Raw genomic sequence first — 27,668 nt, 5'->3', positions numbered from 1 at the left:
TAGTGCCCCTACCATGGAACAATTGCTCCCAGTCCATGCTTCCTAACTCATGTCTAATCGCATCATAGTTTCCTCTTCCCCAATTAAATATCCTCCCATTTTGCCTAATCCTCTCCTTCTCCATAGCTATGTAGAATGTGAGGCAGTTATGGTCACTGTCACCAAAATGCTCTCCCACCACAAGATCTGATACCTGCCCCGGCTCGTTTCCGAGCACCAAGTCTAGAATGGCCTCTCCCCTCGTCAGCCTGTCAACGTACTGCATTAGGAAACCCTCCTGAACACACCTTACAAAAACAGCTCCATTCAAATCTTCTGCTTAAAGGAGGTTCCAATCAATATTAGGAAAGTTAAAGTCACCCATTACAACAACCCTACTACGTCCCCACTTTTCCAAAATCTGTCGACCTATGCTTTCCTCAATCTCCCTGCTGCTATTGGGGGGCCTGTAGTAAACCCCTAACGCGGTGACTACTCCCTTGCTGTTTCTAATTTCCACCCATACTGACTCGGTAGGCAGATCGTCCTCGACAATGGAAGCTTCTGTAGCTGTGATACCATCTCTGATTAGTAGTCCTACACTCCCTCCTCTTTTTCCCCCCTCCCTATTCTTTTTAAATGTTCTAAACCCTGGAATATCCAGCAACCATTCCTGCCCATGAGAAACCCATGTCTCTGTTATGGCCACAACATCATAGCACCCGGTACTGATCCATGCTCTAAGTTCATCACTTTTATTCCTGATACTCCTTGCGTTAAAGCAAACACACTTTAACTGATCCCTTGGTTCCTTCCCAGGAAAATCCTTCCCACTAGCTGGTCTACCTCTTGCTACTGCCTCACCTGCATCAACTCTCACCTCCGGTATACAGCTCAGGTTCCCACCCCCCTGCCATACTAGTTTAAACCCTCTCGAACTACTCGAGCAAACCTTCCACCCAGGACATTGGTCCCCTTCCAGTTCAGATGCAACCCGTCCTTCTTGTACAGGTCCCACCTTCCCCAGAAGGCATCCCAATTATCTACATATCTGAAGCCCTCCCTCCTACACCAGCTGCGTAGCCACGTGTTAAGCTGCGCCCGCTCCCTGTTCCTCGCCTTGCTATCTCGTGGCACCGGTAGTAAACCAGAGAACACTACTCTGTTCGTCCTGCTTTGCAGCTTCCATCCTAACTCCCTGAAATCACTTTTTATATCCTCAATCCTATTTCTGGTTATATCATTAGTACAAAGCTGGTCAGGAAGATCTCAAATTCTGTCCATCAATATCACCAACTCCGATATAACCACAGATACCTCTCTCAGTTAGTTCTGATCAGGGCATGTTGTAGGATCATGTCTGAGTTATTGATAGAAGTTAGTCAATGCCTTTGTCAATTAACATCAACAATCTTTATTAATTGCAACTAACTATCCACAAGATTCATTCTACAATCTAGGACTTGAGGAATTGTGGCCATTTTGCTCCTTGAAGAAGGTTCTGAATCTCGTTTGGTGGTTGTTTTTGACTGAATGATCCTAAGTTCCTTCTCAGTTGCTGCTGTTTTAGGTGTCAGGGCATTTTCACTCCACAGCTGTTCACTTTTGCAGTGCTGCCTGGTCCTTTACCTTCTGTCGAGTTCCTGTCGCTTTGTTAAGGTCTGGTTCACTCTAACAGACATTGAGCTGATGGCAGCTGAGACTGCTGGGATGAGGGGGTGGGGGGGGCGGGGGTGTCCTGTTTCTGCCTCCCCCTAGTGCTCAGACCTTCATCACTGTCCGTCCCTATAGAGGGCTCCTGTTTCTCCTGCTGTTTTTGGTGGCATTGTTACCTGGGGGTTCAGTGGAATAAGCAGAACATTTATCTCTTTGTCATCTTCTATAACAGAAGGGAGATTCTCCTCAAAGGAAACAACAGAGCCTTTAAAAATATTGTCAATTGATTGCAAAAGTGCAAGAAAGTCCAGGCCCCCTTGCTTCAAGTAAATCAACAGCAGGAGTGGCATTCTCATTCTCTACTCAAAAAGCAACCTAAGATCTATATTACTGTCACATTTCTGGTTACCTACATCTCCGATTTTTCCCGCTGTTTCTAACCTTGGTTCTCAGACAAACAAAGGATCTATCCTGTCTTTCAGTGGCTGTATGGATGGGGTTTCTATCGATGTAGACTGTTTCACTGAGTCAGCTTCCATTTCTCTACAACCGCTAAATTAAGAAGATTCAAAACCCGCACACCTCGCCTAATAAAGAGAGCGATGATTAGGAATAACGTAAAAAGTGTCGCCGCTCTCTGTGAAGTGTAATCTGCCTCTGCTGACTCACTCTGATATTAATACCTCCTGCGCTGAGGTTGACTTGAAGATAGGTAGATAATTTTTGGCCTCAAAAGTATAGGAGTTGGGAGGGTCATGTTGTAGCTGTACAGGACGTTGGTTAGGCCACTTTTGGGAAACTGCTTGTAATTCTGATCTCCCTGCTACAGGAAGGATGTTGTGAAACTTGAAAGGGCTCAGAAAAGATTTACAAGAATGTTGCCCAGAATGGAGGGTTTGAGCTACAGGGAGAGGCTGAGTAGGCTGGAGCTATTTTGCCTGGAGCATCGGAAGTTGAGGGGTGACCTTATAGAGGTTTATAAAATCGTGACAGGCACGGATAAGGTGATTAGCCAAGGTTCCCCAGGGTGGGGGAACCCAAAACTGAACGCATTGGTTTAAGGGGAGAGGGGAAAGATTTAAAAGGGACCTAAGGGGTAACATTTTCATGCAGAGGGCAGTGAGTGTATGGAACGAGCTGCCAGAGGAAGTGGAGGAGGCTGGTACAATTACAACATTTAAAAGGCATCTGGGTGGGTACATGAATAGGAAGGGTTGAGAGGGAAATGGGCTAAATGCTGGGAAATGGGACTAGATAATTTGGGATACCTGGTCAGCACGATGAGCGGGGGGGCGAAGGGTCTGTGTCTGCGCTGTACACCTCCGTGACTCTTTGCAATGAACCATTCAAAAACATGAATACGTCTGCCAGTGATATCCCACCTCCCCCCCCCACCGCCCCCAGGAATTCATTCTTCTCCTCATAATTTTTGAATAGTCAGACACTTACAGACCACTGTCGTCTGACTTCATCATTTGTGCTGCTGGTCTAGTTCTGAAATGGTCTGTTTCCCGGGAAGTGATGACGCTCTTTATTCCTGCCAGCTGGGAATCTCCCGATGGTATCAACTGTGTACTGTTTCATCCTGCACTTTCTGAGGGCTCTTTTCTTTCCACTTCTGTAAAGTCTTGCAGTCTACAATGATCTATTTCTCACTGTGGCTGGCTGAAATACAGCTAGCTGTGTTCCTGGCTGTGTGGTTTCCCCATACTTTGTCAGCATTGTATGGGGCCTTTCTTTCTGCAATCCAGTAACTGGATTAGAACTGAAGTCCCACACGGACTGTACTGTACTTTCTGCTGCTCAGCTTCTCTTCAGCTCTCAGTTGCCATTGCCTTCAGTTGTGTGTGCTTGGTCATTATTTGCCACTACGTTGCAAGATCAGGTCTAGGTTGTCGGTTGAACATAATCCAAACCCACAGTGAACATCTAACTATTACTACATACAAGAGATTGGAAGAGAGAACAGATCTCAAACCTAACAGCGTTGGGTCCCAGTTCCTTGTGATCAGACATCACCCCCAGCATACAGCTTCTTACACAAACATTCTCAGGGGCTATAACGAGAGAAAAAAGTACAGTTAACCCTTTACTCTACATGGCCAGACCTGAACAGAGATGGTTGGATTACACTGTCGTTATATCTGAGCACAGTACTACTGTGACCATCCCAGGGCCAGCTGCCAGTAGCTGTATCCTGAGGCAGACAGAGAGCTCGGGACTGTTCCATGGACCCTTGAGTACCAGGCTTCACTTTGCACTGTTTGTGATGGTCTAACTGAGATTTCACCCTTCTCCCAGCTCCTAGCTCCTGCTGGTCTGAACATCATCATAAACAGGACAGTCAAGCCGGCAAAAGGTAAGTGTCTGTGACAGAGGGGAAGAGAAAAGACAATAATAATCACTGTAGGTTCCTTACCAGCAGGATGATCGCTCCGAAGAATGTTGTTCTCAGCAAGTAAGCAAGATCAACGGACATCTATAAACACATGAGCAATGAGGAGGTTCAGTCACTGATATCAGAATTGTTTTGACAGACAGCAGGATGTAACAATTGGGAGCTTGGTCACCTTGCTCTCGGGAATCTCGGTCTTCAGAATGCCAGCCTTATAATAGGAGTACATGGCAGAATCGAAGAAGTACTCAGACACAGAGATATACACCATCCGCTGGCTGCTCTTCACCAGAGGCACGATTGCATTGTTCACCAGAGTATCGTTCTCATTGTCCAGAGGGTAGAACATCCCCTAAAACAATTCCCAAGACGCACTAGTTAGCATAACTAACAATACACAGACATACCTTACAATTATAATTAATACCCAGAGTGAGAACACATGGAAACTCAGTAACACAAGAGCAAACCACACTCATGGAGAAATGATTTAATTTATGTAGCTGCCCAAAGGTGATGTACACCTCTCACACCTTTCAGAGTTTCAATTAGCTTTGTTGATAAATATGCCCAGAAACTGAAAAGCCATTTCTTACTGATTTCGCACCGGCCTGTACCTGTTATAGAAGGTCCGTTCGCATGCACGGAGGTAGTCTACAGATGTCTGAATAACCATTACCCGTATACGGCCTGGCTATCTGTAAGAAGCTAGTGGTGGTTTAGAGCTGATCTTCCAGAGAACAGGGCGCAGCGCTGTGTCTCTGTCACACACGGGCCAGACCCAACCACAGATTTACGCAAGGTTAACGATCAACAATGTATTTGCTCCCACTTTTTAAATCTACATTTGATCCTCTGGATTTGTCTGTTGCAGGTCAGGTCACGCTTTATTGTCTGTACCTAATATGGTGGTAGGAATACAAGAAAAAAGTTTCTTAAAAGGTGTGAGCCTTGTCGATGTTCGGGAGACACTGGGGTTTACTGAGATAAGGAAAACAACAAGTCATCCTGAAGATAGAAAAATGAGGAAATCAAATAACATGTTCAACTTTGGTGTAAAGAGATTGACCTGCAAGAATAAAGGCATCTTATTACATGGGGCCGGTATAATTACAACATTTAGAAGGTATCTGGACGGGTACATGAAAAGGAAGGATTTAGAGATATATCGGCCAACATTATTGACTAGATTAATTTAGGATATCTGGTTGTCACGGATGATTTAGACCCAAAGGTCTGTTTCTGTGATGTATCTCTCAATGACTCTGACTCTAAATGAACAGGGCTTTGGTGAGCCCACACCTGGAGTAATGCGAGTGGATTTTATCCCCTTATTTAATGAAGGATCTACTTGTATGAGAGGTCAGGCAGCGAAGAATCACTGAGTTGCGATAAGAGGCTTGTCCTGCGATGACAGGTTGTGTAAATTGGGTCTACATTCGCTCACTGTAGAAGAATGAGAGGTGGTGATCTCAGAGAAACAAGTTGGATCGACACTGAGGTGTCACTCCCACCCCCCGCACCCCGCACCCCAACACGGGGCTTGGGGAAATCTAGAAGCAGACAGCAGTCTCAAGATCTGGGGCAGCCATTTTAGACCGAGATGGGGAGAAATTTCTCCACACAAAAGGGTTCTGAATCCTCTGAAAGCTCTACCCCAGAAGCCTTGTGGATATTCCATCGTTGACTATACTTGAAGCGGAGGTAGCCTTTCAGGGGAATCCAGGGAGAAGGGGAGTGGGCAGGAGAGTGGGTTTCAGTTCGAAGATCAGCCATGATCTTATTGGATGGCAGAAGGGGTTTGGAGAGGCTGAGTGATCAAATTCTGCTGTTCTTACACAAGAGGAACCAGCTTGGGGTGAGGCAGACTGGGAGAGCAACCTCTATTCCCATGGAGGGGATTGACAGCATTTCGGCCATCCCAAACTCGCCACATTTACTGAATATAGGTCCCACAATTTGCTCACTTGAGAGATTCGAACTCACAGTCTCTGAGGACTGGAGGCCGCTGTTCTATTTATTCAGTAAGAATCCCTACATCTGGGACTGTCCATTTGGAAGCCCATTGAAGATCAGCCAATCTCCATGAATTGACCAATGAACAGACTCAGTTGCTTGAATCTCCCTTTGAGTGAACCATTATCATCAGATCTCCTCACATGGCCTGAAATCACAGGGGACAGAGTTAGAATGAGGTGGGGGTGTCCAATGAAAGGAGCACAAGAGCAGAGCAAGGTTTGGGGCATGTGGGGGTGAATAGTCAGGATGTTTTCCTGGTTATCCACTCTCAGCCGCTGGAGGAGCAGGCCCAGCCATCAGGGGAAGCACTGGGAATCTAACCCAACGGTTCTTGGTCCCCTGCTCTCTGTGGGAGATGGGAAACGGCCGCTCCAGTGGGTACAGTGCTCCCTTGTGGACAGTCTCAGAGTTGCTGATTGCATCCAGGCCCTCACCTTGAATTCCATGTCCATCCAATCAGTTTGCACATCTGGGTCACTGAGGAACGAATAATCGATCCCCACGTATGGATCCACTGACATTCGCACTAGATAATAGAAGGAAAGAAGGAATGACTTTCTGACATGACAAGAGCCTTTCACACACGCATGTCCCAGTGGCCCAGATTCCCACGGATTAAGAGCTGGAACGATGGAATTTAGTGAGTGAACCCAGCACACCCAATCCCAGACTGGGCCACATAGCACCTCTGGATAAAACAGGAGCTGAAGCAGAACAGTTCCAGCCGGGTAACAGTGGGAGACAGTGGCCTGCCTCTGCTTTCCTCAAACACTAAGGTTATTCTATTGAATCACATAGCAGCAGTACGAAGCAGTGAGGTAGCAGTGTGGGGTACCACAGTGGATTTCTCACTGTTAAACGACTCTACATAGCCTGCCGCTTCACTCCTGACGGACCCCGATGCCAAAGTTGCATCCGTGCTGCATTCACTCTCTTCCAACATGGTCCTCACTGCGTGCTATCTTGGTGAGGGCATTAGCCCTTGAGTTAGTTTGCTGAATGCTCAGGGGTTTGCAAGATTTACTGCCAACACTGGACGGATTGCAACAATGCTGTTTTTCAGCCTCACTGCTCCTCCTAACGCACTCACCAAAACTAACACAGCGCAACATACAACAGTACCTCACCCCTAATTCATAACAACACTAGGGCCACTCAGTGCTTAGCACTACTGCCTCACAGTGCCAGGGGCATAGGTTCGATTCCAGCCTCAGGTGACTGTCTGTGCAGAGTTTGCACATTCTCCCCGTGTCTGCGTGGGTTTCCTCCAGGTGCTCCATTTCCTGTCACAGTCCAAAGATTTGCAAGCTAGGTGAAATGGCCATGCTAAATTGCCCTTATGTTCAGGGATGTCTAGATTAGATTGATCAGCTATGGGGAATGCAGGGTTACAGGGACAGAGAAGGGTGGTTGGTCAGGGTGGGATGCTCTTCAGAGGGTTGGTGTGAGCATGATGGGCTAAATGGCCTGCTTCCATACTGTAGGGATTCCATGTTGGACATTTAAAGCTCAGAACATGGTAACTCCTGCTGTGACAAAGGGGGCCATCGTGTGACTTCCTCCTCCACACCCCGTTACACCTCCCCCCCCCAACACGACTATTCTGCACCATGAGGCACAGCTGGATGGAAGGCTTGCTCTGTTCTTCTGCAAGATTTCTGTGATTGCAATCTCCCGCCAGAAATCCTGAAAACTCCATGTGCAACAGCAATCTGACTGCGAGGACACTCCTTGGAAAATCCGCCCCTTGAGTTCTTCCAGAAAGTTCCATTGGCTTAAACAGCATTACTTTAGGAGACTGTGTGGTCTTAGAACCCAATAACACACAACAAACCAATTTTCACCTTCAATTCCTTTCAAACAAAACTGTGAAATGAGCCAAGACAGTAGTCCCTAGTAACATGATCGTTGGTCTGAGATGTTTATCGTCTTTACTCTCTACAATCAACCTTTGAATAACTGCTGCAACACGAGAGAAATGGGCACTCACATTAATCCATTAAATCATCTCTCCATTGGAGTAACATTAACTATCACCTCCACCACTGACGCTCAGTAACCGCAGCACATACCATCTACAAGCTGCACTCAGATATTCTCCAAGACTCCTTCGTCTTCCAAACCCACAACCACTTCCATCTAGAAGGTCAAAGGGCAGCTCCCCTCCAAGCCGCTCACCAACTTGCCTTGGAAACTAATCACTGTTCCTTCGTGGTAGCTGGATCAAAATCCTGAATCTCACCCCGCCCCCTCCCCAAGGTCATTGAGGGTCAACCTACACTAGGTGGAGTGCAACGGATCAAGAAGGTAGCTCAACCACCTTCAAGGGGCAGTTAGGGACAGGCAATAAATACTGGCCAGCCACTAACATCCACGTCTTGGGAGTGAGTGACTGAAAATGACTTTAATGCATAGATTATGCGGTTGTAATCTTTCTGTTCATCTCCCAACATGCAGGATATGGTGAGCACTGTCATTTGGAACACAACATTTGGACTATCTTAGTACTGCCTCCTTGAGGAGACAGTAAAAACTCACTCTCCATCGTTAGTCTACTAAAAAAGTCATTGACCAATGCACATGGGAGTTCTTCAGAGATGTCGGTCAAAGCAAACAAACCTGGGACTGTCGCCAACAGAGAGTTTAGCAGCACCAGTGCTGCGTGTTCTAAGGCCGGGCAAATCTACAAGGGCAGAGAAAGGAGATTAAACAGGAACAAACAAACAAAAAAAAAAGACAGCATCTTTCTCACTCACTCTAATTCTCACTGCCCAGAGCATCAACCTGTCCCTGGCTCTCAGCACTACCTCTCACTTTTACCCTCACAAACATGGTTGATGTCCAGCTCTATCTCACTGTTACATCTCTGGACATGTCCAGTATCTCTGGTTTCCCATGCTGCATCTAACTTTGACCACCGTGTGAACAAAATGACTCCTAATTAAATAAATATTGGAAAGTCCAAAGCTTTGGGCTCCACTGCTATTGACTCTACCCTTTGCTGGACTGCATGTTCCCAACTTCGGTGTTCTACTTAACCCAGAGATGAGTTTCCGATGTCATGTCCTCTCTATCACTCAACCAGTCTCCTCCCTCATAATAGCATCCAGTTTTTGCTTCTGCCTCAGCCCAGCTGCAATGAAACCCTTATCCACACTGTTCTGGGTTTCAGTTTGAGTACTCTGAAAATTGACCAGTTCCCCATCTTCCCTGCTCCCAAACTTCACTCTCACCCTGAGCTACACTGGATCCCATTCAAGCAAAACCGCCATTTTGAAATCCTCATCCTTGTTCTCAGATCCCGCCACCGTCTTGTCCACTCCCAATCTGTGTCATCGCCTCCTCTCCCGTGACCCTCTGAGATTTCTGCATTCCTCTCATTCTGACTTCCTGTGCATCCCTGATGTCATCCCTCCAGGACTGATGACGGCGTCATTAACTGCCTGCCTCCCACTTTCTGGAAATCCCTCCCTGAATATTTTGCCTCCTCTTTCCTTCTTTCAAATACCACTTAAAGCCGGTCTCCATGACTAAACTGTTACATGTCACTGCAATATTTCCTTCTGGCTCAGTGTCAATTTTAATTTACAACACGACTTTGAATAGCCTTGTGGAGTTTTATTAGGTTAAAGACGGATATAAATATAACATACATCATTTAATGAATTGTGTATAAGATACCACACGACGCTATATCAAAAGCGTTACAGAAATACAACTCAGTTTTTGCACTCCAGAAATGTTGATGTTTATTGCTGTCTAGCCTCTGGGTTGCAGTTTTTTTTTGCAGAGTCTGAGAATTACCTGCTGGTTTATCAGGAATCGCAAACCTGTCATTAGGAGACTGGAGACTAATTCATAAAATCCCCTGTGAGGAAAGAAAATACAGCTGTGAGGCCTAGAAGATTTGGTGAATCACTCTGTCAAATTAAATTCAGATAAAACTCTCAGGGACAGCAAGAACTGCCGATGCTGGAGTCAGAGACAACACAGTGTGGAGCCGGAGGAATACAACAGCTCAGGCAGCATCAGAGGAGCAGAAGAGTCAACGTTTCGGGTTGGAACCCTTCTTCAGGGCTGGGGAGGGGGAATGGAGCTGGGAAATAAATAGAGGGAGGAGAGGTGAGGCTGGGGAAGGTAGGTGGGATGGTGATAGATGGATGCTGGTAGGGGGTAGTGGGGATTGGTCAGTGAGGTGGGGCAGATAGGTGGGAGAGAAGACGACAGGTTGTGTCAGGTCAAGGAGGGAGGGTTGGACATGGGATGAGATGGGGTGGGGAGATTTTGAAACTGGTGAATTCCATGTTTAGGCCATGGGGCTGCAGGCTGTCAAGGTGGAATATGAGGTGCTGCTCCTCCAGTTTGCGGGTGGCGTCACTGTGACACTGGAGGAGGCCCAGGATGGACATGTCGCCCCAGGGAGTGGGAGGGGGCGTTAAAACGGTTTGCAACCGGAAGATGTCATTGTTTGTTGCGTACAGAGGGTGGACACTTTGTAAATCAGTCACTGAGTCTGTGCTTGGCCTCTCCGATGTATAGGAGGCCACATCGCATGCAATGGATACAGTAGACCAGGTTGGTGGATGTACCAGTGAATATGCATATGGAGAGTATGTTTGGGGCCCCGGATGTAGGTGCAGCGCTCCCTGCGTTTGCAGGGAAAGGTGCCGGGGGTGGTGGGGCCAGTGGGGCACACAGAGTGAACAAGGGAGTCACGGAGAGCGCGGTCCCTACAAAAGGCAGATACAGGTGGGGAGGGAAATATCGCTTTGGTTATGGGGTCGGATTGGAGGTGTGAAAGTGCTGGAGGATGATGTGCTGGACATGGAGGTTGGTGAGATGGTGTGATGCACTCCAGAGATTTTTTTTTGGATTCAAATTTCACCATATGCCAGGGTGGGATTCGAACCTGCGTCCCAGGAACATGAACTTGCGGCTCTGTGGATTAACAGCCCAGTAACACAACTATTCTGTCATCACCTCTTCAACCACAAAGAATAAGAACATTTGCATTCTTTTATTTTGATACAGATTTATGAGTTACTCGATGTCGATTTAGAGTGGAGATTATATTTAATTTTGAGAGATCCAGAATTAGGGAGTGGGATGTAATATTAAAAATCAAGAAAGGGTCTAGGCCCGAAACGTCAGCTTTTGTGCTCCTGGGATGCTGCTTGGCCTGCTGTGTTCATCCAGCCTCACATTTTATTATCACAGAATAACTAACTTGTTTTTAATGCAGGGGGCTGTGAGGCTGTGAGACTTTAGCGGCGAAAGCAGTGAACTTGAAGAAAAGGTCGATGAAGCTAAAAGAAGGTGAATTTTTTTGGAGGAGGGTGGTTTGCTGAGATGAAGAAGCAGCAGTCATAAACACTGAATGCACAGCTCTCAGTACATCTGCATCTTGCAAATTTGGAGAAATTCTCTGTAGTGGTGACGGTCGGCCCACAATACAGGCTGTTACTGTTACTACATCCCATGTCCATGCCACAGAACTCACAACAAAGTGCAACTGTTACCTGAAACTTCCAGTAAACTTAGCGTGCATTCTTGCAATCGAAGCGGTGCAGGAGACCTTGCTGATCCTCAGCTGCCCATGTTGGCTCTTGGACAGATTTAACACCGTCCAGATATTCGCTCCTTCGGCAGAGGCATTAATCTGACCGACATCCTGACTGGAAAACATAACTTGCCTCAGTGATGCGGAATGGTTCAATGCGGACTCCTGATTGCCTATACATCCACCCCCCCCCCCCCCCCTCCACCCCCAGCTCCTGGTAACCTCCTCTTGGCACCTGGCAACAGTCCATTCCTAGTGATCACACTGAAACCCTTCCCTATGGCTCACAGCTCCTCATCCCCAGTCACTCCAACCCTGACTCTTGGTGACCCCTGACCCTCAGTCGCAGTCTACAATACCAAGTCCATACTTCTATCGTCCCTGATGGGCCCAGACATGACCTCTAAGCACCCTCCCTGACCCCATGATGATGCCACACATGACCACAAAACAGCCTCACTGACCCCTAATTACCTCGTGGACCCCTGATCGGCCCCTCTGACCCCTGATCACCCTCCCCTCCAATCTCAGTCACCCACCTCAAATCTTAGGCACCTCCAATGACCCCTGGTCACCCCTTCCTGAACTTTGGGCATTTCCCAGGGAGCTTCCCTGATTATCCAAGCTTCCCCACACTGTACATTCGGGGCTGATATCTCTCTGCGAAGGAGCTGGGTTTGTTTGTTTGCGGGCCTCCAGTGGGCCTACTTAAAAGATCCGACTCTCATCAGGTGAGACTGAGGTGGGCCTCCTGCTCATTGACAATCAGTGAAAGCGAGAATGACAACAGGCCAGAGGAGCTGTGGGACTCATTTACAGTCCCCGTGGCAACCTTCACAGAGGCTGCTCGTTGTCCAGAGCGAGGGGAAATCTCTGGGGTTGGGGGGGGGGGGGCGCTGCCCCTCACCTCCTCTGTGGAGAGCAGGACCCTACGCTGCAGGCTGTTGCTCGCTACCTGCAAACTCTCATCCTCTCTCACCCTCCCGCTCATTCCTTGCTTGACTGTTCCATCCCAGGGATTGTGTTTGGAAGAGTGAGACAAAGCTGGCCTGGTAAGAGGTTGTGGGACGGCACCTCCTGCTGGTTGTCTCCAGTTATCCCACTGCGCCCCATCGGCCTTGGTCCAGTGAGTGTTGCCACAGCAAGCAGCCTCTTGGCAGGACACTGTTGAGATCGGCAGCTGGTGAGGGCATTTCTCTACACCCGAGTCTGCGGCCAAGTTCTAGATTCTGCCCAACACTGACTCTGCATCATTGTCCAAGTCTGCCCCCAAGTGTCAATCCTTTCTTCATGGTGGCATCTCCTTGCCCTTTGTAGTCCTCTCCCCTCCCTCCCCTGGACTCTGCCCTTCACCCCCAGGTGATGCCAGCAGGGTAGGGACACTCTGCAAATGCATTAACACTGATCCTTCCTCAGGCCTGTTACTGCTGCAACTTCAGAGAGACAGTCGTAGAGTTCTACAGCACAGAAAGGGGCCCTTTGGCCCATTCAAAGCAGTCACAATCAGAACGTAGACTTGCCTTGCAAAATATTTTTGACCTCCTCCAGGCCCATTCCTGACTTGGCTCAGGTGTTCAACTGGGCCCAGGCAGTCAGCTCCACCGCCCTCCCCTTCTCCCACTTCCTCCTCTCGATTCAACTGACCAAAGTGTTAACTCAGACAGGGGTGTGTGTGACTTCATTGGGCCTGGTTACAGGGAGACTTACATCAGCCAGTACAGCATGTCCCTGTGGAAGGCGACACTGATCGATGAGTTCTTCACCTCGAATTGTAGACCCGCGTCAGGGTGGAAGGACAGAGAGGCAGTCGAGAGATCCAGGTCAGTGATGTGCACTCTGTGACACATTAACATACTGCGCTCAGTGACACATATAAACAGATGATCAGGGAAACAGCGAGCTTTGGACAGACTTACCCACTGATAGAGTAGCGCAATGGCCCTTGCTGCCCAGTAAAATCCCCTATGGAGATATTTTCCAGCTCTTCAGCAACAAACTTCAGTGCTTCTGATCGAACTGCAGAGAACAGAAAAATGTTCTGATGAGCTTCTCAACTGTAGTCACTTAGTTTACAGCCCAATGTTTGCTCCAACTCATTGTGTTCCCATTTCAACCGTTCACCTTCTATCCCAGCCCAAAGAGAATCTCTGTCAGGGTATGACTGACCAATCTAACTCAATTCACACGTGTGTGTGGTGTGTGCGTGAGAGAGTGAATATGGGATCACGTGTGCATCTGAGTGTGAGAGTATGAATGAGTTTGTGTGAGACAGAGTCTGGCTTTGGGCATGTAAATGTGAATTAGTGTGTGTGTATGTAGGATTGTGCGTGCCTCTAAGTGTTTGTGTGTGTGGATGAGTGAGTGAGAGTTACTGTATGTCAGTGTGTATCCAGGATCACGTGTGCAGTGTGTATGTGAGAGTGTGTTTGTGTGTATGCATGTGTACATGTGTGGCCAAGGAGTGTCTGTGAGATGGGAAATGCATGGGGTGTGCTTGTGTGATGTCTACAAGGGCTGAGCGTGCACGAGTGTGTAGGTGCAGGAGCTGAGTGTGTTTGTCTACAAGGGCTGAGCGTGCACGAGTATGTAGGTGCAGGAGCTGAGTGTGTTTGTCCAGAAGGTATGGTATCATGATGTGCCTCCACTGTAGCAAATGGGAAATGTTTATGGGTTTTCCTGACATGATGTCTCGAGGTAAAGGGTTTAGCAGCGGAGCGTGTGTATAGGAACACATCTCTCCCACAATGCTTCAATAAAAGGGGTCTGTTTAAAGGCAGCACTTTCACTCGGATGCTCCCAAACCCCATGGTAGAAGAATTTCTATGTATTTATTTGGGTGGGAGCAGCCCCATTCGTGCAGGATCTTACGTAGTTCGAGTCCTGGCGATGTGATCCGGATCCTACAGGCAGGTTTGGTGCCCAGGGCAGAGTGCAGTCCAAGGTGCAGCAGTATGGAGCTGAGTAACCAGGCAGCCATCATTTCCTGGTCTGTCTGTAGAACAAGGAGGCAGTGTGTGACCCAGCATCAGTCACTCCAGCAATGAGCAACACAACTACTATAGAACTGATCGTCACAGTCACCATGGTGACTGTCATCACACTGACCTGTTCTTTGCATGACTAGGAATTTCACAGCAACAAAACCCTGACCTGCTAACAAAATGAGCTGTTCTGAAGATTGACACCATTAACAGGCCATTTAGCCCCTCTTCAGCCTGTTACAGCAGGAGGCCATTCAGCCCCACAGCCCTGCCTAACCCCTCTGAGTCAAATGGTTCTGTGTTCAAGACCTATCGTAGGGCTTGAGCATCAAATTCTAGGTAACCCGTGTGCAATAGTGAGTAAATACTGTTCTATCAGAGTTCCTGTCTTTTTGGAAGAGACATACAATGCGTTTTGTCTACCCGCTCAGGTGGATCTGTCAGATCTCATGGTAGCTTTGAAGAAGAGCACGAGACTGGCAGGTAACCTTCATCACTTGATCAACATTACAAAGCAGATTATCTGGTTGTTATCGGATTGAGGAACATGGGAGTGTGGTCTGCACATATTGGCAGCTGGGTATCCTACAACAAAAGAAGTCCATTAGAAAAAAAATCATTGGTTGTGAAACTTTGGAATAGCCTCACGCTGTGAGAAGTGTTATGTAAATGCACGTCTTCATTTCTCTGTTCTCAGATGTGTTCATCACTCAATCAGGTCACGGGTGAACTCTGAATTCATTTGTACACCTTTGTTCATATTCTTTCTGGGATTTATTTACTGCCCATCCCTACCTGCCCTTGAGAAGGTGGGGGTGAGCTGCCTTCTTGAACCGCTGCAGTCCACCTGCTAAGGGTTGACCCACAATGCCCTTAGGGAGGGAATTCCAAGATATAGACCCAGCGACAGTGAAGGAACGGCAATATATTTCCAAGTCAGGATGGTGAGTGGCTTGGAGAGGAACTTGTAGATGGTGGTGATCCTGTGTATCTGCTCCCCTTGTCCTTCAAGATAGAAACAGTGGTGGGTTTAGAGTGTGCTGTCTAAATGTCTTGAGTATGACTACCTCAGGGAACAGCTGACATGTGGCATAGCCTCCAAGTGTTAATAAGGAGGACATTATTCCTGTCCTGTTGGTCTTGTACATTGAGATGGCCAGTGGGAAGATGTGACTGTGGCCTTCCCTCTAATCATTTTGCCCATCAGTTGTACCCAGACCTCAGGTCAGAGATCAACACTGGGATATCTATGTACTGCCTCTAGGACTGCCAGCTCTAAGTGGCTAATTCCCTGGAGTTCTCATCACATCACCTTCCACATCCACCTCTTCTGCCTGGTCAACCTGTCTTTATCTTCATCTCCAATGTTTTCAGGACATAAAACATGAAAATAGGTGAATGGAAAGGGTTTTTAGGTTCCCGTTTTAATTCCGAAACTTCTATGTGGCAGTGTGAACCAGTGTCTAAGAGGGGAATATTAGCTCCTGAAGACTGCAGGGCAATTTTGGAGGGTTAGCAACACTACCCTCTTTCTTCATCAAGGACATTCATCATGTGGAGCAACTCAGATCTCCTCTTAACTATAAGATGGGCCTGCCCCAGGTGATTGAAACCCCTGGTACCATTCTAACCACGCTCCATGCTTCCTTGGAGTCCAGCATTGAATACAATACCCCAACTGAGGTTTAACAAGCTGTATATTAAAAAAAAACTTTAAAAGCGGGATAGAACAGGAAAAACAAAAGTATTTATGTTAACAACGCCAGGAATCTAATAGGCTTATCAACACTGAAAACACCACAAGAGGAATGCCGGAGATCACAGCTCGTCATACAGCATCCATGGAGGGAATGCAAACTGGCATTTCCAGTCTTCATGTCTCCTCATCAGGGCTGATGTGGTGCATGTGTATGCCTGACACCATTTATGAAATATTGGAGTGGATGGCGGGCGGGATGATGGTGTTAGAATGCTGGGGGATAAAAGAATATTAATATCTCAGTGATCAGAACATGAGAATGGCAGAACAATGGTGTGTCTAATGGCCAGTCCAACTGGGGTTGGGCGGAGGGGGAAAGGAGAGACAGGACATGGCACAGAGAATGTAACAAGCAAAGCTAAAAGAAAGGGAAGGAATGGGTTCACCATTTGAAGGTGTTGAACTTCATATTGAGCCCTGAACTTTTCAACAGCTTTATTAACTCATCCTTCCACATTCAAAGTTTGGCTTAGTTCTTACATCATCTTCAAATTTGTATCATTTAGTTCATTTTGCCTTAGGTTATGAATTAGATACTCAGACTGAGACACAATTTGAACTAGTTAATGTCTCCTCAGTCTCTCGTGGCACAACCACAGATTATAGCCCCAGCTCACCTATGGATGTATCGAACTTTTAAATTCCAATCTATGTTTTATCTTAAAAAAAGGCTGATACAGCCAAGCTAATTACAGATGTAAATACAGTGGCTGCCTGGAGAGGAACTCTGGAATGTCATGTAGACAGGTGTCAGGGACTAAAGCAATACAAGCTAGTCTGTGTTCTCCTGGGAATATCTCAAACTGTCAGCACTGCAGGAGAGAAGGCAATTGTCTGTGTGAGACAAATTTGCATTTTTCCCTTTCGAATATATACCGTGTAGTAAAATGTATATCAATCACGTACCTTATAATATGCTTTGCTTTGAATTTTAGAATTTTGAACTAGTGGCATATGGGATTCCTGTGTGCCTGAAAGAGCTTAAAGACTAACTTGTAGGATTTCTGGAGCCATGGTGATTTTAATAAAAATCTGAGATAAATAGTCTTGGTGTCTAATAGGAATTTGTTTACATTGAGAGAGTTTCCGACGTTTACAAAGAAAATAGAATAGTGCATTAAACTTGTGGATAGAAAATTCTCGAATCACTTTCTCTTTTGATTAAGGGAAACATCACAGCTTGAAATAAAAAGCTTTTTAAGTTTCAGTTCAGACATGTTGCAGAGATCTTAGTTGTAGCTCAATGCATGAAGCAGGTACTCCTGAGGATAGGAGGTACCTTAGGACTGTTATTAAAGAGGTTACTTCAATATGAGGAGGTTAGTTTAAGTCCACACCAGAAGTGTTTGGTTAAAACCCTGAAGGTGTCATGTCAAGCTGAGAAAGTATAAAATCACATATGCCAAATCAAGGAAGATCTTAGATTCTCTTGGTGAGGACTTGAAGCTACAGTTAAATTAAATGCTATAAATATGAAAGAGAAAAGAACTGTCTCTGGTGAGAGCACTATAAATGGAGTGCCCTTGGGACTACTTGAATTCTATTTTGCAACATGCTTCAAAACTTGTGTTATATGAAAATAGTGTAGTTTATTCTATTTTATCTTAAATTTCATTTGCATAATAAGCTTCCAATTTCTTGTTGAATATGAATCTACATCATTACACATTTCTGTTTCAGGGAAAAGGCCATCTCATTAAAACCAGAAGAAAATGATGTATCAAGCTAGACCCAGTAATAATGTCAGATGAGATCAGAACAGCAAAACTGGGGAGTTTTTAAAAAAACCCAGTTCAACCCAAGTCTGTAAGTTGAAGGAGGTGTGATATTGAAGAAGGTGCCTCTGAGCAGAGGTATGACTGGGTACCAGCCTGGAACTGAGTCAGCGAACCATGACCTAATCACAACTGTGTTGCAGGTAAAGGACGCCATCTGTTAGATTACAGGAAATCAGTCAGAACCAAGCTTGGCAGCAAAGCAGATATAATAGCTCTGCAGGGGTTTGATAGGGACAGCTCATGGATGTAGAATACAAAACTGCATCGAATCAGACGTTCTTCCAGAATCAAATGGAAGGCAATAGCCCAAAGCAGAATTGTGACCCTGCTCCAGCCCATCCTGGGCGTGCTCCTGCTTGTCTGAGGCCAGCGCGCATATTGTGAACAGTGATTGTACATCGCTGCTATGAGCTGATATTTGACAAGGTGCTTAGTTTAAAAAAAAGGAGCTGAGAGCACATGGGAGGCTGATGATGACGGTCTCAGAGCAGTGAAGCTGTACTGGGGTGGGGGGGGGGGGTGTGGAATGAGCTTGGAACCATGCTCCCTGTCTCTACCTGAAGCGATGGATTCGAAGAAGCCTGTTACTGAAAGCAGTGTCGACATTAAGGAGTGACTACATTGATTAGCTTGCCACTTCAGGGATCCCCGCAAGGGTACGTTGTCCACAAACAATACGCATCAAGAATAAAAAAGCAGATGTGAACATCGTACTTATCTGTGAGTGGCGTCCTGAGAGAGGGGCTCTGTTTGCAGCCAGCTTGGAGACAGTGGGAGCCGAATCTCAGCTCTGATCCCTAGATGGTATCACTCACTGACCCCCACAGTCTTGGCTGCACTCTCAGTAACCCTCAGCTCTCCGGTGACCTGTGAACCCCTCTCTATCCAATGGCATCTTCCTGCTTGCTGGGAAACAGTGGAGGGGTTACAGAAAGTCCTGTGTATGACAAACATTGAGCTGAGAGGCTGGGAACTCGCAGCATGAAGAAAGACAGGCTTTGTTCTGTCAAATGCTCTCAGAGGGCAGACTGTTCCACACTGTGCTATAATCTGGGGATTACTGCAGGGCTCAGTGTTCTCTGGATAATCCGTTTTTGGTGTAGACATGGAACAGAGAGACAGCGTTAACCCATTCCATCCTAGGGGTTGCCCTCTCTCACACACTGCGAGCATCTAACACCAGGCTCCTGAAGGAAGCAGCCTCCCAGCAAAGCTTCTTGGGAAGATCCTGGATCTTTCTGGAAGTCAGTGTCAGAAACCCATCAGAGCTCCTGTTTGTGTTACCAACCCTGGCCGCACCAATTTCACTGCGGCTCCCCACCCCAACACTGCTTCCCCATTTGGTTAAATGGCTCATCCCCACACTCCTGAACCCATGTCAATCTGATTCTTTGATAACCAATTGGACGATGCTGGACTCTCAATTAAGAGCCTCCACACCTCTTCTCCAATACAATACCAGCTTGTATACACAGTGCCCCCATCTGTACATGCAATGCTCTGTATATACAGACAGCGCCATGCTTGTGTGCACATGGAGCCCCCTGCCTGTGGGCATTGCCCTCTGCCTTGATATGCCGTGCTCTGAAACTACGTATCTCACTGTGCATATATGCACACAGCCCTTCTTGTGCCTGTGTGGTACACTATTTGTACATATGAGGCTCAGGCTGTACTTTCTCAGCTTTCACTGTGCATGCTGTTCTTATCCTTGGATTTCAAGTACAGCTGAAGTTAGTCTAGTCCTGTGCACAATGGATCCTGTCCTGTGCACACTTGACACTGTCCTGTACATATTGCATTGTTGCACTATTCCTCTGGTTGGAGACATTTGGGCCCGTGCACAGCCCATCCCACACCTGTCATGTACATATGAATTTTTGCAGGCTGTGGGTGTTCGGGTGTATGTGAGAAGGAGTGTCAGGCTAAATAGTATCTAGTCATCCACAGTGTTAATCAGGAGCCTCATTAATAGTGGAGACGCCCCTACGCTGGGTTTCAGCTGGTTCCAGTCTCTAGATTCATCCCATTGCATTGCGTCAGGTCCGATTGTTTATCGAGAGTTTGTTTCCTAAAAGCCGGAATGTTCCCAGCCTCATGGCTGTTCTCAGGCTCTCATCCAGGAAATCCTGGCTCCAACCCAGTTTGGACTAAGTGCATCATTAGATACTGCTGTCTAATATTGCCCTGTGGGAGATTCTCAATAGCCTTACAACTGAAACCAAAATTAATAAGAACTCAAACAATTACTCTGGAAATAGAATATGTTGAAAGATGAATATCAATAATATGATTTATGCAACACGCCTGACCTCAACAAAATCAAGTGTTTTCGTGTTTCTGTCTAATTTCATTCTGTCACAATTATTGCTGAGGCACCGCCCCGTGCTCACCAGTGCCACCAGTCAGCAGCAGGGGAAGTTATAATGAGGAAAACAGAAATGGTAGGCCAATTAAAAACACACTGTTTCTGTCTTTACAAAGGAGGACACAGAAAACATCCCAAAAATAGTGGGGATCAAAGTTTAATTTACATAAAGTAGAAATCCTGCTCTTTTTACCATTCTTGTTTAAGTTACGCAGCTGTAGATTAGCAATTCATTTGGTGCGCTTTTGCCATTGGCTAAAAACATAGTTTGGTTACAATAAATTGTTACTCCCTGTCAATGAAAATAAAAATTCTCTGGTACATATCATTTTAACCTAAATTCAGCATGAAGGTAAAATTGAGAAATTTGGTTGATTAAACAAATGGGAACAGCGGAGTCTGATAGAAAGTGCGCTATTCTCCAGTGAGTCAGAACAACATTTCCATGGTTAGTAGGGTATAATTCCACTCTTACTGATGTGTTCAACTCTTGCTGGGGTACAGTTCTAGGATCACTCTCGGACAATTTCATCATCCTTGGGTATATTATAAAAAAAGGGTCAGAACCCCATCATATCATAGACATTGTTAACCTTTAAATTCCAAAATATGATCTTTTAAGAGATATTATCGGCTGGTGCCAAAAACAAAACAGAAGTTTGTTCAGACCCTGCAAGGCTTTGGTTCAAACATAGACAAAAAGAGCTGAATTCCAGAGGAGAGGTGGGGGTGACAGGCCTTGACATCAAAGCTGCCTTTGACTATGTGGCATCAACAAGCCCTAGCAAAACTGGAATTAATGGATATCAGGTGCAAAACTCTCCACTGGTTGGGTGTCATACTTGGCACATAGGAAGATGGTTGTGGTTATTGGAGGTCAGTCATCTCAGCTCCAGGACATCTCTGCAGGAGTTCCTCAGGGTAGTGTCCCATCTTCAGCTGTTTCAATGACCTTCCCTCCATCATAAGGTCAGAAGTGGGATGTTTTCTGATGATCACACAATATTCAGCATCATTCACAACTCTAGGTACTGAAACAGTCTGTGTCCAAATGCATCAAGATCCAGACAATATCCAGGCCCGGACTGACAAGTGATAACATTTGTGCCACATAAATGCCAGGCAATGAACATCACCAATAAGAGACGATCCAACCACTGCCCCTTGACATTCAATGGCATTACCATCACTGAATCCCACATTATCACATCCTGGGGCGTTACCATTGACCAGAAACTCAACTGGACTCACCATCTACAATGGTTACAGGAGCAAGTCAAATGCAAGGAAAACTGTATCTCACCTCCTGTCTCCCCAAAGCCTGCCCACCATCTACAAAGCACAAGTCAGGAGTGTGATGGAATACTCCCCACTTGCCTGGATGGGTGCAGCCCCAACAACACTCAAGAAGCTTGACGCCATCCAGGACAAAGCACCCGCTTGACTGGCACCACATCCACAAACATCCACTTCCTCCACCATCGACACTCAGTAACAGCAGTGTGTACTAGCTACAAGATGCGCTGCAGAAACTCACCAAGACTTCTCAGAAAGCACCTTCCAAACCCGTGACCACTTCCATCCAGAAGGACAAAGGCAGCACATACGTGGGAGCATACCACCTTCGAGTTCCCCTCCAAGACACTCACCGTTCTGACTTGGAAATACATCATTCTTCCTTCAGTGTCATTGGGTCAAAATCCTGGAACTCGCATGCTAACAGCAGCCAGTGAATGAATTTTAAAGACAGGCATATGGAGTGTTGATCTTGTAGAAATGTGATAGGAAACTTCAAACTGAAAGAAAAATATGATAGGAAGAGATAATGACGAGGCTGACTGACTATCTCCCTACAACTCCATCACCAGGAAGCCATCTCTTACTGAAGTTGTGTGTGTTAGTCTTCCAGTATGAAGAAGAGAGGATAAAATGGGAAACAGGTAACAGAAAACAGAAACAAGAATAAGCCATCCAGCCTTTTGAGCTTGCTGCACCATCCAACATGATCCTGGCTAATCACCCAGCTCAGTGCTCTAAATCATAGAATCCCTGCATTGCAAAAACAGGCCATTTGGCCCATTGAGTCCACACCAACCTTCCAAACACCATTCCACTCAAGCCCACCTCCACACCCTATCCCCATAACCAACCCATCTAACCTACAAATCCTTGGACACTATGGGGAATTTAGCATGGCCAATCCATCTAATTGGAGCACCCAGAGAACATACAAACTCTACACGGACAGTCACCCAAGGCTGGAATCGAACCTGGGTCCCTGGTGCTATGAGGCAGCAGTGCTAACTATTGAGCCACCATGCTTCCCTAAGCCTGCTTTCACCACATGCTCTTTGATCCCTTTAGCTTAAGAACTGTAGCTGACACTCACATGAAAATATTCAATATTTTGGTCTTGATTTCTTCCTGTGGCAGAGAATTCCACAGACTCGCCACTCTGTGTGAAGACATTTCTCCTCATTTTAGTCTGATATGGCCTACCTCATCCTTAGAAACAACCCTTGGACTCCTGGTTGTTGGGAACACTATTCCTAGGTGATGTGCTGTAGCTGTATGATGTGGGAGCTGGCTGATCCCATTGAGAACGGCAGCGGCCACATCTGCAGCAAGTGTTGGTTGCTGGAAGAGCTCCGGATCAGAGTAAATGATCTGGAATCTGAGCTTCAAACTCTGCGGCATATCCGGGAGGGGGAGAGTTACCTGGACACTTTGTTTCAGGAGGCAGTCACACCCGGTAGATTAAATAACTCAAATTCAGAAAGTGTTCAGGGTCAAGGTGCGACTGTAATTGAGACAGGTAGGGGGATTCAGAGTTCAGGAGTGCAGGAGCCTCAGCCCTTGACCTTGACCAACAGGTATGAGATTCTTGCTCCCTGCACGGATGAGGAAAAGGACTGTGGACAGGATGAGCCAGCTGACCACGGCACCGTGATGCAGAAGGCCATTCAAGAGGGGGGAGCAAAAAGACAGGTAGTTGTTACAGGGGTTTCTATTATTAGGGCGACAGATAGTATCCTATGCAAGCCCAGACTGGGAGTCCCACATGGTGCGTTGCCTGCCCGGTGCCAGGGTGCAGGACATCTCCGACCAGCTTGAAAGGATATTGGAGCGGGAGGGAGACGATCCAGTTGTTGTAGTCCACGTTGAGACTAACAACATAGGCAAAGCTAGGGTAGAGGACCTGTTCAGGGATTATCAAGCACTAAGAAAGAAATTGCAGTACAGGTCCTCAAGGGTCATAATCTCCGGATTACTGCCTGAGCTACGTGCCAATTCGCATAGGAATAAGAAAGTTAGGAAAGTAAACACGTGGCTAAGGGATTGGTGTGGGAAAGCGGGATGCCATTTCATGGGGCATTGGCATCAGTTTTGGAACCGGGGGGATCTGTATCGTTGGGACGGTCTCCACCTGAACCGATCTGGAACCAGTGTTCTAGCGAAAAGGATAAATAGGGTGGTCAGTAGGACTTTAAACTTCTGAGTCAGGGGGAAGAGAGAGCGAATGTGACAGGGAGTATGGAGTTAAATGGAAAGATAAGCCACGGGATAGCATGTGTAAAAGTGGGTTTAATCTCGAGGCAGACTAGGAATACAGCAAAAAGGAAGGATAGCTTAAGGCATTTTAGGATTTCCAATATCTCTAATAATGATAAGAAAGTTAGCATTAAGGCACTTTACCTAAATGCTCGTAGTATTCGCAACAAAGCAGATGAATTAACAGCACAAATTATCTTGCATGATTACGATGTGGTAGGCATCACAGAGACATGGTTGCGAGGAGTTCAGAACTGGCAGTTAAACATCCAAGGATTCACAACTTATTGAAAAGACAGGGAGATGGGCAGAGGGGGTGGGGTTGCCTTGTTAGTTAGGAATGAAATTAAATCTACGGCACTGAATGACATAGGGTCAGAGGATGTGGAGTCTGTGTGGGTGGAGTTGAGGAATCACAAAGGCAAAAAAAACTATAATGGGAGTTATGTACAGACCTCCGAACAGTGGTCAGGACCAGGGGCACAAGATGCACCGGGAAATAGATAGGGCATGTCAGAAAGGCAAGGTCACGGTGATCATGGGGGACTTCAATATGCAGGTGGATTGGGTGGATAATGTTGCCGGTGGATCCAAAGAAAGGGAATTCATGGAATGTTTGCAAGATGGCTTTTTGGAACAGCTTGTGATGGAAGGGAGCAGGCTATTCTGGACTTAGTGCTATGTAATGAGCCAGACTTTATAAAAAGATCTTAAAGTAAGGGAACACTTAGGAGGCAGCGATCATAATATGGTAGAGTTCAGTCTGCAGTTTGAAAGAGAGAAGGCAAAATTGGATGTCATGGTGTTACAGTTAAATAAAGGTAATTACAGGGGCATGAGAGAGGAATTGACGAAAATCGACTGGAAGCAGAGCCTAGCGGGGAAGACAGGGGAGCAACAATGGCAGGAGTTTCTGGGTGTAATTGAGGACACAGTACAGAGGTTCATCCCAAAGAAAAGAAAGATTATCTGGGGTGGGATTGGACAGCCATGGCTGACAAAGGAAGTCAGGAAATGTATCAAAGAAGAAGAGACAGCCTATAAAGTGTCCAAAAGCACTGGGAAATCAGAAGATTGGGAAGGCTACAAAAACAGACAGAGGATAACAAAGAGAGAAATAAGGAAGGAGAGGATCAAATATGAAGGTAGATGAGCTAGTAATATTAGAAATGATAGTAAAAGTTTCTTTCAATACATAAGAAACAAATAAGTGGCAAAAGTAGACATTGGGCCGCTCCAAATTGATGCTGGAAGGCTAGTGATGGGAGATAAGGAAATAGCTGAAGAACTTAATAAGTACTTTGCATCAGTCTTCACAGTGAAAGACATGAGTAGTTTGCCAACAATTAGGGAGAGTCACAGGGCAGAGTTGAGTATGGTAGGCATTATGAAAGAGAAAGTGCAAGAAAAGTCAAAAGGTCTAAAAATTGATAAATCTCCTGGCCCCGAAGGGCTACATCCTGGAGTTCTGAGGGAGGTGGCTAAGGAAATAGTGGAGGCTTTGGTTGTGATCTTGCAAAAGTCACTGGAGTCTGGGAAAGTCCCAGATGATTGGAAAATTGCTGTTGTAACCCCCTAGTTTAAGAAAGGATCAAGGCAAAAGATGGAAAATTATAGGCCGATTAGCCTAACCTTGGTTGTTGGTAAAATTCTAGAATCCATCGTTAAGAATGAGATTTATAAATTCTTGGAAGTGCAGGGTCAGATTAGAACAAGTCAGCATGGATTTAGTTAGGGGAGGTGGTGCCTGACAAACCTGTTAGAATTCTTTGAAGAGGTAACAAGTAGGTTAGACCAGGGAAACCCAGTGGATGTTATCTATCTAGACTTCCAAAAGGCCTTTGATAAGAGGCCTCATGCGAGGTTGCTGAGTAAGGCGAGGGCCCATGGTGTTTGAGGTGAGCTACTGGCTTGGATTGAGGATTGGCTGTCTGACAGAAGGCAGAGAGTTGGGATAAAAAGCTCTTTTTCAGAATGGCAACCGGTGACAAGTGGTGTCCCGCAGGGCTCAGTGTTGGGGCCACAGCTGTTCATTTTATATATTTATGATCTGGATGAAGGGACTGGGGGCATTCTGGCAAAGTTTGCTGATGATACGAAGATAGGTGGACAGGCAGATAGTACTGAGGAGGTGGGGAAGCTGCAGAAAGATTTAGACAGTTTAGGAGAGTGGTCCAGGAAATGGTTGATGAAATTCAACGTGAGCAAATGCAAGGTTTTGCACTTTGGCAAAAAGAATATAGACATGGACTATTTTCTAAACGGTGAGAAAATTTGTAAATCAGAAGTACAAAGGGATCTGGGAGTGTCGGTCCAGGATTCTCTAAAAGTTAAGTTGCAGGTAGAGTCCGTGATTAAGAAAGTGAATGTAATGTTGTCGTTTATCTCAAGAGGGTTGGAATCTAAAAGCAGTGATGTGCTTCTGAGACTTTATAAAGCTCCAGTTAGGCCCCATTTAGAATACTATGCCCAATTTTGGGCCCCACATCTCAGGAAGGACATACTGGCGCTGGAGCATATCCAGCGGAGATTCACACAGATGATCCCTGGAATGGTAGGCTTAACGTACGATGAACAGCTAAGGATCCTGGGATTGTATTCATTAGAGTTTAGAAGGTGAGGGGAGACCTAATAGAAACATACAAGATAATGTATGGCTTAGAAGAGGTGGACGCTAGGAAGTTGTTTGTGTTAGGCAGGGAGACTAGGACCCCTGGGCACAGCCTTAGAATTAGAGGGGGTAAATTTAAAACGGAAATAAGGAGACATTTCTTCAGCCAGAGAGTGGTGGGCCCGTGGAATTCATTGCCACGGATCGCAGTGGAGGCCGGGACGTTAGATGCCTTCAAGGCAGAGATCGATAAATTCTTCATCTCACAAGGAATCAAGGGCTACGGGGAGAGTGCAAATAAGTGGAGTTGAAATGCCCATCAGCCATGATTTAAATGGCGGAGTGGACTTGATGGGCCGAATGGCCTTACTTCCACTCCTATGTCTTATGGTCTGACATTTACCATGTCCAGTCCTGTTAGTGCTTTGTAGGATTCTATGAGATCCAATTTCATTCTTCCAAAATCCAGCAAATATTGTCCTAGCCGATCCAGTAGTCTCTTCATACGTCAGGCCTGCCATCCCAGCAATCAGGCTGGTAAACTCTTTGCTGCACTTCCTCAACCACTACAACATCCTTCCTCAGGTAAGGAGACCAAAACTGCACACAATACTCCAGGTGTGGTCTCACCAAGGCCCTGTACAAGTGCAGAAAGACATTCCTGCTCCTGTACTCGAATCCTCTCACTATGGAGACCAACATCCCATTTACCTCCCTCACCTCCACACTTAGTTTCAGTGACTGGTACACAAGGACATCCAAATCACATTGCACCTCCCCCCATTCCCAATGTATCACCATTCAGACATGAACCTGTCTTTCTGGTTTTTCCACCAACGTGGAGAACACTTATCCACATTAGACTTCTTCTGTCGTGTATGTGTCCACTTCGCAATTAAGCTACAGTTCCACTATCACTGGGATATAGTTCTACTGTTTGGTCCAGGTCCACCCTGACTGAGATATAGTGCCACTGTCAGTACCGTCACCAGGGCATGTTCCCACCATTC

General features: G+C 46.3%; 1 protein-coding gene across 3 annotated transcripts in view; it reads right to left on the bottom strand.

Annotated features, from left to right (window-relative positions):
- Nucleotides 1-27,668, bottom strand: part of pltp (phospholipid transfer protein) — a 56,270-nt gene that overhangs the window by 23,607 nt on the left and 4,995 nt on the right. For 2 of the 3 annotated variants that reach the window (XM_048550433.2, XM_048550431.2), the window contains exons 2-10: nucleotides 14,478-14,601; nucleotides 13,526-13,625; nucleotides 13,317-13,445; nucleotides 11,569-11,724; nucleotides 9,854-9,917; nucleotides 8,669-8,732; nucleotides 6,484-6,575; nucleotides 4,206-4,382; nucleotides 4,055-4,114 (exon numbers count right to left, since the gene is read on the bottom strand). In XM_048550433.2, coding sequence (XP_048406390.1) covers nucleotides 4,055-4,114; nucleotides 4,206-4,382; nucleotides 6,484-6,575; nucleotides 8,669-8,732; nucleotides 9,854-9,917; nucleotides 11,569-11,724; nucleotides 13,317-13,445; nucleotides 13,526-13,625; nucleotides 14,478-14,589 — 954 coding nt within the window. In that variant the 5' untranslated portion in view covers nucleotides 14,590-14,601. Of the gene's footprint in view, nucleotides 1-4,054; nucleotides 4,115-4,205; nucleotides 4,383-6,483; nucleotides 6,576-8,668; nucleotides 8,733-9,853; nucleotides 9,918-11,568; nucleotides 11,725-13,316; nucleotides 13,446-13,525; nucleotides 13,626-14,477; nucleotides 14,602-18,841; nucleotides 19,046-27,668 lie in introns of those variants that run through there. The other variant, XM_048550432.2, reaches the window with a different exon arrangement.

The sequence above is a fragment of the Stegostoma tigrinum genome, chromosome 19 (assembly GCF_030684315.1).
Source record: "Stegostoma tigrinum isolate sSteTig4 chromosome 19, sSteTig4.hap1, whole genome shotgun sequence".
Taxonomy (NCBI): domain Eukaryota; kingdom Metazoa; phylum Chordata; class Chondrichthyes; order Orectolobiformes; family Stegostomatidae; genus Stegostoma; species Stegostoma tigrinum.
The sequence above is the reverse complement of the archived record's forward strand: the minus strand, read 5'-3'. Positions and strand labels throughout refer to the sequence as shown.